Here is a 12,482-nt window from a genome sequence, read left to right on the forward strand (position 1 = left end):
ACTTTCAATGGACCCCCCGATCATCGACCGCCTTTGAAGACCGAAAATATATCTATCCTCTCCCCCTTGCTTTGGCAAAACCGTCAAAGATGAACCCCGACAAGATAATTCGATCGTCCACGAATCTTGTCGGTGCGATCCTGGTCAAAGAAGGACGGACACAAAGACTCTGTCTATTATGTAAGTAAAAGTCTACTGGATGCCGAGATCAGGTATGGCCTACTTGAAAAATATGTTTTAGCTTTAATTATGAGTTGCACAAAATTAAGACCATATTTTGAAAGTCACCCTATAATAGTCAGAACCAATCTTCCTATCAAGTCTGTACTTAGGAAACCAGAATTGTCCGGACGAATGTGCAAATGGTCAGTCCAGCTAAGCACATACAATATAACATTTGAACCAAGGACAGCAATTAAGTCACAAGCACTAGCAGACTTTGTGGCTGATTTTAGTCCGACCCTAGAACCCGACCTAATAAAAGAAGTAAATAAACTGACCAGCGACCAAACAGACCTAGAATGGACCCTATTTGTCGATGGTGCAGCCAACATGAGGGGCACAGGACTGGGGTTAGTACTAAAATCGCCACAGGGGGATAAGATAGTACAGGCTATAAGCTGTGCATTTGAGGCCACCAACAATGAGGCAGAATATGAAGCCCTGATAGCCGGATTAAAGGTATGTATTGACCTTGGTGTGCAAAACCTAAAGGTACGTACTGATTCCCTTCTTATCTCCAACCAAGTAAACGGGATATATACTGCAAAAGACTCCAAAATGATACTTTATCTGGACATTGTCCGAATTTTAAAAGAAAAATTTAGAAATTTCAATATTGACCAAATTCCCAGGGATTTGAATACCCAGGCCGATGCCTTAGCCGGCCTAGGATCCAACTTTAGTCCCCTTGACTTCGACAAAATACCCATCGTGCATTTATTAGAACCTGCAATAAATAAACAAGATGAGAGTTTCCCAATCTATATTGCTAATTCTTGGACAAAACCTTACTATGAGTGGCTACAACAGGGAATCCTCCCCTTAAATAAGCAAGATGCCAGAGCACTAAAAATAAAAGCTGCTTCATATACTATTATTGACAACGTGCTTTTTAAGAAATCGCAGGCCGGGCCGTACCTCAGATGCCTGGAACCACAGGAAGCTGAGCAGATATTATCAGAAATCCATGAAGGATACTGTGGAAATCACAAAGGTGGAAGAAGCCTGGCAAGCAAAGTACTCAGAACAGGTTATTATTGGCCTACCTTGAGAGCCGATTGCCTGGATTTTAGCTCTAAATGCAAAGCTTGTCAGATTCACGGACCATATATCCATCAGCCATCTGAAGAACTACATTCCATATCCGCACCCTGGCCATTTATGAAGTGGGGCATGGATATAGTAGGAAAACTACCTCAAGCACCCGGACAGAAAGTTTTCATGCTAGCAATGACTGATTACTTCTCCAAGTGGATAGAAGCTGAATCATACAGGCAAGTCAAGGAGAAGGATGTCATAGCATTCATCAAACACAACATCATATGTAGATATGGCATCCCCTCTGAAATAGTATGCGACAATGGCACACAATTTGTGGGAAAAAGAACAGCAGCCTTCTGTGCTCAATGGAACATCAATCTGGTAACATCCACACCAGGATATCCAAAAGCCAACGGTCAGGCAGAATCCAGTAATAAAGTGGTAATCAGCTGCATAAAGAAAAAGCTGGAAAGAAGAAAAGGTAGATGGGCTGAAGAGCTCCCCCTGGTCCTTTGGGGTGTGAACCACGCCTAAAACATCCTTTGGCCAAACCCCTACTCCTTGGTCTATGGATGTGAAGCAAAGTAATCCCGGCTGAGGTGGACATTCCATCAGCCGGATGTAGCCTGAACACAACAACAAACAATATACCTCTAATGGAGGATAGCCTGACTTACTTTAACGAAGAGCTAAGAGATGCGGCAAGCATCGATTAGCAAAGATATCGACAAAGAGTTGCGAGAAGCTACAACAAGACTGTCAAAGCCAGGGTATTCAGGGTAGGAGATCTTGTCCTCGGGAAAGTATTCCAAAACACAAAAGAAAAGAATCTTTGGCAAATTGGCCCCAACCTGGGAAGGTCCCTACCTAATTGACTCAATAGTCGGCCAGGGAGCCTACAGATTACAAACCCTGGAAGGCGAGATGATCCCAAGAGCTTGGAACATTGCACACCTAAAATTATTTCACATATAAAATATATCTCCCGGTTCAGGTATAATTTTCGTGTTCACATTTCCTGCCTAGCTTGATATGAAATTACATGTATGATACTTGCCATTACGTGAATAAATGCAATATATGATTTCTTCAAAAATTGCGTGCTAAAGTACTGATCTATGTTCCCATATCTTTACCAAGTAGAATCTTCAATACTTGTTTTTACATACTGCATTTTATTTAAAACAAATCTTGAAGATTGGGGGCTACCCCCACCAACATTTAACTAATACCCAACTGATATCCAAAATTCAGTTGCAAAACAGGCCTTATAATACTGAGCTCAACATAACATACAAACCTGGAAAATCTATTCCTGGACTGTATGACATAAATGGGTCATAAGCCCTCCAGACAGGCAAGGGACATAAGCCCTCCAGACAGGCAACAACCCCACCCATAACACATTAAACTGGCCAGATCCAGCACAAAAACTGGCCTGATCCAGTCGAATAACTGGCCAGATCCAGTAGACAGTCAACATCACCTTTTCAAAACACTGGCCAGATCCAGTAGACAGTCAACATCACCTTTTCAAAACACAAGAAGAAAATTTGACCAAATATTTATTCATCCAAAATAAATGGCCTTACCACACACCTAAAAAACATCCATTCCAGGGACATCCCCCCTGGATGGGTCAAAAAAAAAATGTTTCTAAATATTCATTCCAGGGACATTCCCCCTGGATAGACCAAAACCTAAAAGAAAAACAAAACTAAGTTATTTTTGAGCCAGTAACCGACTCACAACCATCCGCCATTTCCTGGTCACCAGACTTTGCCTTGGAAGGAGGAGAATCCACTTCTTCTTCTTGACCCATACTGGCCAAATCAGGATACTGAGCGTCCAAAGCTATCTCATCCCGGTCCGGATTCCAATTAGCCCGGTCAGATTCTGGATCCCTCATAGCATCAACCCGGCCTTTCCCGAAGAAGTATTGAGCAGCATCAGCCAACCTCGCCTCCACCAACTCCTTTTCAGCAGCAAGCTCCTCATTCTTTCTCAACTGATCCTGCATTGCCTGCTTCTCAGCCTCCAACTCCAGCCTGACAGCCTTCTCAGCATTTTTCGCAGCCACCTCACAAACTATAGCAGCCCTGGTTGACTCCCTAGCTGTCCCCAACTGAGATTGAAGTACTACTTCATTACCCCTGGATGTGTGCAGGTCACGATTAACTTTATCCAGTTTTTCCTCCAAACTAGAAACCCTGGCCTGGGCGTCCCTAAGCTGACAAGCAGTAGCCAACCCGGCATCCAACCCCTACATACATACAAAATCAATCAGCCAAATACAAGGCAAAACAAAAAACACATGAACAATTAAAAATATCCCTTTACAACTAACCTCCCTAGCCTGGGAAGCAAGTTCAGCAGCCCTTGTTACAAGAGAAGTCAGAATAGAAACCACTCTGGTAGACGACTCAAGGGTACTAGCAGACAATAGCTGGTCGCTCATTTTTGCAGAAAACTCATCTATCCGTGCCCGGGCATCATCCATGTCATCAATCCTAGCAGGCACTTGCCTTATACTCCTGAGTGGCTGAGCCGGGATAGGCTGTTTCTCTCCTTCCTCCTCTTCCAGGATAACATCTTCCCTCTTTCTTTTTTGAGCCTGGACGATCTCCGGTGACATTACCCTGGGTGGATCTTGAGGAGGCTGAACATCAGAAATCAGGATATCAAGCGTTTTGTCACTCCCACTAGCCTCCCGGCTCTTGGATGTTCAAAGAATCCTAGCCACCCCACCTTCAAATCCTTTGCAGAAAAGCTGGCCAGCCTAGCGAGAAGACCTAAATATCGAATATATAAAAAATATACGTGAGTATCAAACAAAGAACGACGGGAAGATAACGGCCAACATAAAAGCATACGAAGACGTACGGGAAAGAGCAAGTAGAACTAGGCTTGCCTTTGGGTACTCGACCCCGATCGACTTGGTCTTCATATACGGGGCAACAACTCCCCGCCCAAACTAGCTGGCCAGGTCCTCTCCTCCTCGGGAATAGCAAGGAAAGCCTCTATCCGGAAACAGACCTCCTCATCAAGAGGATCACAACTCCAATCGGGAGCCGCAAAAACCATCAAAGTTACACAGGTAAGAATCAGAATCCATTAATTTCATATAATATATATTGCAAGATAAAAAGTACAAGGAACCTACTACTCTCCAAGGGAGGATATCTCAGATAATCAAAGCCTGATCCCAAAGTCTCAGTCCGGACAAACAGGAAAGTCTTTGCCCAATTTTTATCATCTCCAGAGTCCAGGTTAGTAATTAATGGAGACATTTTCGATTTTATTCTCAAATTAAAGCGACCATCAACAGGATTTTTCATATGATATACTGCCTTGATATCATTAATAGTAATTACAAGATTATGTTTAGCACATAAATTTTCAATAGAATGGACAAGTTTCCAAACCATTGGCATAATCTGAAAAGGTGACACCTCCATAGCACGAATGGTGTCAATCATTAAGGGAGTAAAAGGTAACTTTACACCGCTTTGAACGCCCATTCAAAAATACAGAACCAGCCAGGTGATACCCAGTTAGCCCCGACAGGACAAGACTCGGGGATCCATACCTCGGTAGATTCAGGAATTATTTTCTTCTCCCTTAGAATCTTGTCATAGTTTGTTTTTAGTAAGTTTTCCTCGGGGAAAGAAGAATCCAGGATTGAAGAGCAAGAAAAAACAGAATCGTGATACTTGAAAGCCACAAAGACGAGCGGGGAGGATCAATTTCCCTCACCTCTTCCTCTTGGATGTCTGTGGGTTCGGGCTCACAGCAGCAGCAGCTCTCTGGGATGCGGGGACGTTTCTTGGCTCCCATATCTCTCGAATGTTCGATTTATTGTGACGAAATTGAAATTATTGAGAAAGTATAAATTAGCGAGAACAAGGTTCGGGAAATAGAGGAGAATTTCGAGGAAGAATATTTAGCAAAGAAAGTGGAGGAAATTTGGTAAAGAACAACCCCGCATCAAATACCGTATTTATAGGAGATGTATAACGGCATGAAAAACCTAGGAATTGCAAAGCGTCAGCATGACATCACTTAGCCGTTGCGGTGTTCAACGGTAAGTAGGAGTCTAAGAGTCACTGAATAAATATGACTCTTCTTATTGTTTAACCCGGTAAAGTTGACATCTCACCCCTGGCCAGATCCAGCACGGGTAAAATGTCAAGGGGCATTTGTTAGGCCCAGTTTAGCCTGGTCTGATCATAGCCTAGCCCGACCCTACTAGGCTGATTAAGGCAACCTAGGACCGGACAAGTCTTACTACTATAAAGCCGTTAAAGAACATCACAACAAGAAGGCTACTAAATCCTGGCAGAAAGGCTTGATGGTAAATACAGAATAACCTGGCAGAGTATTCAAATAAGTTGGATTGAGAAGATAAGTCAGAAATACAGTTGTATGGGCCAATAAATCGTGCCCTATTCTCAAGGAAGACCAAGTCCAAACCATGAGACTATATCATCTATGAATCAAGACGGGAAAAGCTAAAGATTGGTGAAGAATAGAACGGGTCAAGCGAATTAATAGGGAGCGTGCCCTATTAATCCGGTAACAGCTCCAACAAAAGAGGGGAACGTTGAGGATCAATCCAACGTTATCATTTGAGAACTATAAATAGCAGAATCTAAACAATTGTAAAGGCATTCAATCTTAGTCGATTATCTTATACTTTATCTCTCTTTACTCCTGAATATTCAGATATACATATAATATTGTACTCAGCTTATCAAGATAATAAAAACGTTATTCCTTATACTTAATTCTTCCTTTGTTATTCACTCATATTATTCCAAACATATAGAACTAGATACCCAAATTACTCTTTAATAAAGCCGGACCCGTACAGGGAAAATCCTGCTAAAACACTATCCAAGACTGTTGGTCCTCTCATTCGCCGTACCAATACCTGTAAAGAAGCGTTGGATATTCTCGCTACTACCTACGCTAATCCCTCCCGCGGCCATATCAAACAACTCAAATTCCAACTTCGCAACACCACCAAAGGCAACAAATCCATCGCTGAATACATGACCTCCATTAAAACCGTTGTTGATGAGCTTGCCCTCCTTCACAAACCCGTTGACCCAGAGGACATTACGGATCGTGTTCTTGAAGGGCTTGATGACCCACGCTATCAACCCATCATTGACGAGGTCCATGCCCGTGACTCTCCTATATCCTTTGCCGAACTTCATGAAAAACTCAACAACAAAGAACTTGCCCTTAAGATAGCTGACCATACTAACCCTACCCCTTTTCCTGCCACTGCCCACCCCACCTCATATCGTCCTTCCTCTTACCCTCGCCGCCCTTACCAGAACTTCTACCCTGCCACTACCCCAACCAGCCACAACTCACACCAACCACCCTTGCTACCCAACCCTCATCACAACCCGCCTTTACTACCTAATCCTTCTGCCTCGCCTCAAAACCCCAGACCCTATCTTGGCAAATGTCACTGGTGTAATGAACGCGGCCATGCCCTAGACACCTGTCCCGTCTTCAAGAGTCTCTACCCTTATATCACTGTACCTCGTGGCACTCGCACCACCACACCCCCGCCACAGGCCCACACTACCTTCACCCAACCGGCTGCTCCCTCCACCGAATATCTCCTTGATAGTGGTGCATCGCATCACGTCACAACTGACCTCTCCAATCTTAATCTCCATTGCCCCTATGATGGCACCGACGAGATCGTCATCGGTGATGGTACTGGTTTGTCTATCACGCACTCCGGCTCTCTTACTCTCTCCTCTTCCTTTCATTCCTTTAAGCTTAATCGAGTCCTGTGTGTTCCTCTTATGCGTCGTAACATTATTTCCGTGTCTCAATTATGTCATGACAACAATGTTTCCGTCACATTCTTACCCTCTTCTTTTCTTGTGAAGGATGCCTCGACGGGAGCCATTCTCCACCAAGGAGCCGCTAAAGACGGCATCTATACCTGGTCCTCCACACCTCCGCCCACTGCCGAACTCACCACTCTCCTCACGTCAGATTTGCATCACAAAGTTGGCCACCCGTCTTCTTCAGTTCTCAACACTATTGCTAAAAGTTTAAATATTACTAATATCTCGCATTCTCCATGTAATTCGTGCCTTATTAATAAAAGTCAGAAACTACCCTTTTACAATTCTTCTCTTACCACTAAAGCTCCTCTTGAAGTCGTTTTTAGTGATCTTTGGACCTCTCCAATTTACTCTATTGATGGCTTCAAGTATTACGCTGTTTTTGTTGATCATTACACGAAATACATCTGGCTCTATCCACTAAAACGCAAATCTGACACGTACATTATTTTCACGCGGTTCAAAGAACTCGTTGAAACTCATTTTTCGACCAAACTTCATTGCCTGTACTCGGACAACGTAGGTGAGTACCAAAAGCTTGCCTCCTACCTTGCCACGCACGACATCTCGCACCTCACTTCTCCACCTCACACTCCCGAGCACAATGGCTATGCGGAACGCCGACATCGCCAAATTGTCGCCACGGGTCTCTACCTCCCGCGTCATTCCTCTGTTCCCCTTCATTACTGGCCTCACGCCTTTCAAACCGATGTCTATCTAGTCAATCGCCTCCCCACACCCCCACTTCACAATGTCAGTCCCTATTTCGCCCTATTTGGTCGCCACCCAAAGTATGAAAATCTCCACAGCTTTGGGTGTCTCTGTTATCCGTGGCTGCGTCCATACACTTCCCACAAGCTCGATGCTAGGTCTGCCCCTTGTGTCTTCGTTGGCTACTCACCCAGCCAACACGCATTTTTCTGTCTCGGCCCTACATCAAACCGCGTCTATTCGTCTCGCCATGTCCGCTTTGTTGACCACTCCTTTCCCTTTCACAAGTCCTCGTCAACAACCCCACTCCCGTCTCCTGATGCGTGGTGCACAGTGACCATTCCCCTCGTCACTCAGCCTGCCCAATCCACCCCTCCACCCGAAACCCAACCCGAATCACCTCCACCCGAAACCCCTCCTGACTCACCTCCTCCTGACAACCCGTCCACCCAACCAAACTCCACCTCCTCAGCTTCACCACAAATCCCACCCCCTCCACCACCTCCTCGAACTCACCTCCACAACACTCGCGCCTCAAACAATATTTTTAAACCCCGTACCATGTTGAACCTGGCTGCCCAACTGACCCACACCGAGCCTCGCTCTGTCAAGGCTGCCCTAGCTGACCCCGTTTGGTTTGCCGCTATGAAATCCCAATACGAAGCCTTGTGTGCAAATGAAACGTGGACCCTTGTCCCTGCCTCGTCCTCCATTAATGCGGTTGGCTGCAAATGGGTCTTCCGTACAAAATATAACCCCGATGGTACTATCCACAAACATAAAGCTCGCCTTGTGGCCAAGGGATTCCATCAACGCCCTGGCCTTGACTACACCGAAACCTTCAGTCCTGTGATTAAGCCGGCTACAGTCCGTTTGCTACTTTCTCTTGCTGTTACTAACTCCTGGTCTTTGCATCAACTTGACGTAAATGACGCATTCTTGCAGGGTACTCTCACCGAGGAAGTGTACATGGTCCAACCTCCGGGCTTTGTTGATTCCCGCTTCCCTGATTATGTTTGTAAGCTTCGCAAGGCCATATACGGTCTCAAGCAAGCCCCTCGAGCGTGGTACAATGAACTTCGCTCTTACTTACTCTCCGTTGGTTTTGTTAACTCTCTTGCTGATACGTCTCTATTTGTTAACCATGGCTCCGCTCCTGTTTACGTGTTAGTCTATGTTGATGATATCATTATGACCGGACCAAACTCTACTGCTGTTTCTGCGTTTATCACTTCTCTTGCTCGCAGGTTTGCCCTCAAAGATCTCGGCTCTCTCTAGTATTTTCTTGGTGTTGAGGTTCGTCCTTCCCCTCGTGGTATTCTTCTCAGTCAACGCTGCTATATTATCGACCTTCTACTCCAGGCCCACATGCTTGACTCGAAGCCGATTTCCACTCCTAGGGACTCTACCTCGCGGCTTCTTGCTACTGATGGTGATGTGCTCTCTGATCCCACACCCTTTCGTACTCTTGTTGGTGGTCTCCAGTACCTGTCCATCACTCGTCCGGATGTTGCTTTCTCTGTCAATAAGCTCTCTCAGTTCATGCATCGTCCGACAACTGTTCACTGGGCTGCCCTCAAACGTGTACTTCGCAACCTGTCTGGCACTCTTGACATTGGTCTAACCATATTTCGAAGCTCCCCAAGCTCTCTTCATGCCTTCTCTGAATCTGATGGGGGGGGGGGGGGGGGGGGTGACCATGGTGACAGTCTTTCCAGTGGTGCTTACATTGTATGCCTTGGTCGCAATCTAATCTCGTGGAGCTCTGTAAATACCTCATTTCTGCACCCCTCGCAAACCACCCAGTGATGATTGGGCCGCATGTTTGGTACGCGGAACGATTTGTGACAGTTCGTAAGTTTATCGTCAAGTGATTGCTCAAACACTAATGTCTACCTCTTAGTTGTCATCTACGCGCTGATACGGTCGTTTTGACAGTAATTAGAGTACATTTGGAGTCCGGGCCTAAAAACGTCTTCATTTTTTGATAACCGTTAAATCCCGAGTCAGAATGTTCTGGAATGTTCTGGATATTTCTATTCCATATTTTATAAATATTTCACAATCTTTAATCTTTGGTACACAATTTCCCGTAATATTCATACAAAATATTAAGGAAAACCAAATTATTCCGTCCTTCCATAATTTAAACACGGAAATCTTTCTTCCGCAGGAGGAAACCACTTGGGAACAGGACGCAAGCAGTGCTGCGCCTCTTCCAAGAGACGCGTTGATGGCCGCGCGCCTCTTCTCAGGTCCTTTTCTGCGTTTTTTTCGTATCTTTTTCATATCTTTCCGAGATTCACTTCCAAAGTCTCTCCGAAACCCTAATTCCTTCACGTGATTAGTATAAATAGGAGCCTTCGCTCCTCATATTTCTCACGCGAGTGTCCGCCCTTCTCTTCTCCCTTTGCATTCTAGACCTTTGTTCTTACTTTTTGGCGTCTACGTGCTTGAACATTCGACCACGTAAGCTCGGATCCTTCTGAGTACCAGCCTCGTTTGCATGACCGACCAATTTGACCAACTCCACATCAATCAACTTAATTAACTTAATCGTTTTCCTCTTACGAGGGCACTTTCGTCTACATTCGAGTCGAGCATCACTAATCGTAAACTTAGTTCATCTCGTTTCGTCAAACATGTAAGTCTGAGGGTGTAAATCTCTCTTTTATTTATTGTTATTTACTTTTTGTATCATTAATGTAAGGTTTATGTCGAGAATACCTCTTAAAACCGATTTCTAAAACCGTGCTTTAAAACCTCTTTTTACGGATTTCCAGAAGCAGACCGTCGAGAAAGGACGCAGCAACTGCTGCGCCTCTTCGAAGGGACGCAGCACCCGCTGCGCTTCTTCGTGAGGCTGCCGCAGTTCCTGCTTCCTTTCTTCTTCCTTCGTCCTCTGTAATTCGTCAATTTTTTGTTTGCTTCATTTGTTTCTTGTTAATTCTTTGATATGATAGCCTGATAATTTCATGTATATTGTTATTTATCATTCATTCACATGTTTAATCCGTCATTAATTCGACTTTAAATCCCTTATAATCAATATTTGCGGGTTTTCGTCATAAAATTCAATCCAGGTTGTAGAAATTCGATTCATCCATGTTGAGTTTCTGGAATTCGCTCCTTTGATATATTTTCATCTGTCTATTGTATTATTCGTCATTAATTCGTCATGTTTAACCTATTTTGTTCACTCATGTCACCAATCAATCATTCTTCCATGTAATTAATTCGTTTGCATCCGTCTCATCCATGTTTATCGCTTTTATGACCATTAATCACATGTAAGTAACCTGATAATCACTTTCATCCGAGTAAATATATTAATTATCCATTAAAATCACCAATTAAAATTAACGATTTGCAGTTCCGGCTTCACAGCCAGAACTCACCCTTGGAACAGACGCAGCAACTGCTGCGCCTCTTCCAAAAGGCGCAGTCCTGCTGCGCCTGTTCCAGGTTGAGTTCTGTCTCTGAACTTCCGTTGTTGCTTGACCTAGTTTAATTAGTCTATGTATAATTAACTATTACTCGTATTATCATCTAATCTCTGTTCGTTAATTTAATTCTTTTATTCTTTTTCTCAAATTATCCGTTTTAAAGGTATTTACGACATAAATCAACTTAATCCAATGTAATTATTGTAATTTTCTATTATTGTATTATTTATCGCATTTTTATGATTTATTTACATGCTCTCACATGCAATCAATCTTAAACCACGATTCGACATTAATTGTATGTTAAATTAATTGTTCACCGACTTAGTCTAATTCTCACATGTTAGGATTAAAACTTGGATGTTGCATTGCATGCATATAATCGACGATATATCGAGTATAGATGATGTACCTAATCATTAGTAGAGGCCGCTATCGAGGCAGGCGGGATTAGGTGTTCGATCAAAAGAGCTTCCTAATACGTACCCTCACCCCTTACTCCAGATCTCTGTGAACATCCGTGTTCATTGGCATCCACGAGAGTCATTCTAGACATAGAATGCTAAGGGTAACGATTGTTTGGTGTTCATGTCTCTACTTTGTGTCTTGACATGGCACGAGGTATTCGAACGGTTCCAATTTCCCATAAAAATTGATGGCGACTCCACAAAATGCAAACGCTTGTTCTCTCTCCCAAGCACCCCCGTGGGGCCCATTGTCCATAAGCTCGAAGAAGCAGCGTACTGTCGCTCGCTCTTCTACTGAGGCTGAGTATCGTTCTGTTGCTAATACGTCGGCTGAGCTCACCTGGCTCGGTAATTTACTGCGTGAGCTCAGAATTCCTCTCTCTGGTACTCCTACTATCTATTGTGATAATATCAGTGCGGCTGCGCTAAGTGCTAATCCTGTTTTCCACTCTCGCATGAAGCACCTGGCTCTTGACTTCTACTTTGTTCGTGAGCAAGTTCAGTCTGGTACCTTACGCGTTACTATTGTTCATAATGATGATCAACTTGCTGACTTGCTTACGAAACCTCTATCACGTCCCCGGTTTCAAATGTTCTTATCCAAGCTTGGTCTTTCGCTCCGCCCGTCCAGCTTGCGGGGGGATGTTAAGATATGATCTCGTATATATTTTGTATATATTCTCTATATCTTTTGTAACCTATTTTATCTTCTGTAT

General features: G+C 44.0%; 1 protein-coding gene across 1 annotated transcript; it reads right to left on the reverse strand.

Annotated features, from left to right (window-relative positions):
• Positions 1 to 2,808: 2,808 nt before the first annotated feature.
• Positions 2,809 to 3,968, reverse strand: LOC141658631 (uncharacterized). Its single transcript, XM_074465539.1, has 2 exons — positions 3,611 to 3,968; positions 2,809 to 3,526 (listed from the first exon to the last, which is right to left on the reverse strand). The coding sequence occupies exons 1-2, from the start codon at positions 3,896 to 3,898 to the stop codon at positions 2,981 to 2,983; spliced, it is 834 nt and encodes a 277-aa protein (XP_074321640.1). The 5' UTR covers positions 3,899 to 3,968; the 3' UTR covers positions 2,809 to 2,980.
• Positions 3,969 to 12,482: the final 8,514 nt, after the last annotated feature.

This window comes from Silene latifolia, chromosome 6 (assembly GCF_048544455.1).
Source record: "Silene latifolia isolate original U9 population chromosome 6, ASM4854445v1, whole genome shotgun sequence".
Classification (NCBI taxonomy): domain Eukaryota; kingdom Viridiplantae; phylum Streptophyta; class Magnoliopsida; order Caryophyllales; family Caryophyllaceae; genus Silene; species Silene latifolia.

Coding starts and splice junctions, on each gene's coding strand:
- LOC141658631 (XM_074465539.1), bottom strand. CDS start 3,898: ATGTCACCGGAGATCGTCCAGGCTCAAAAAAGAAAGAGGGAAGATGTT. Junction 3,527..3,610: donor TTGCTTCCCAGGCTAGGGAG/GTTAGTTGTAAA, acceptor GTATGTATGTAG/GGGTTGGATGCCGGGTTGGC.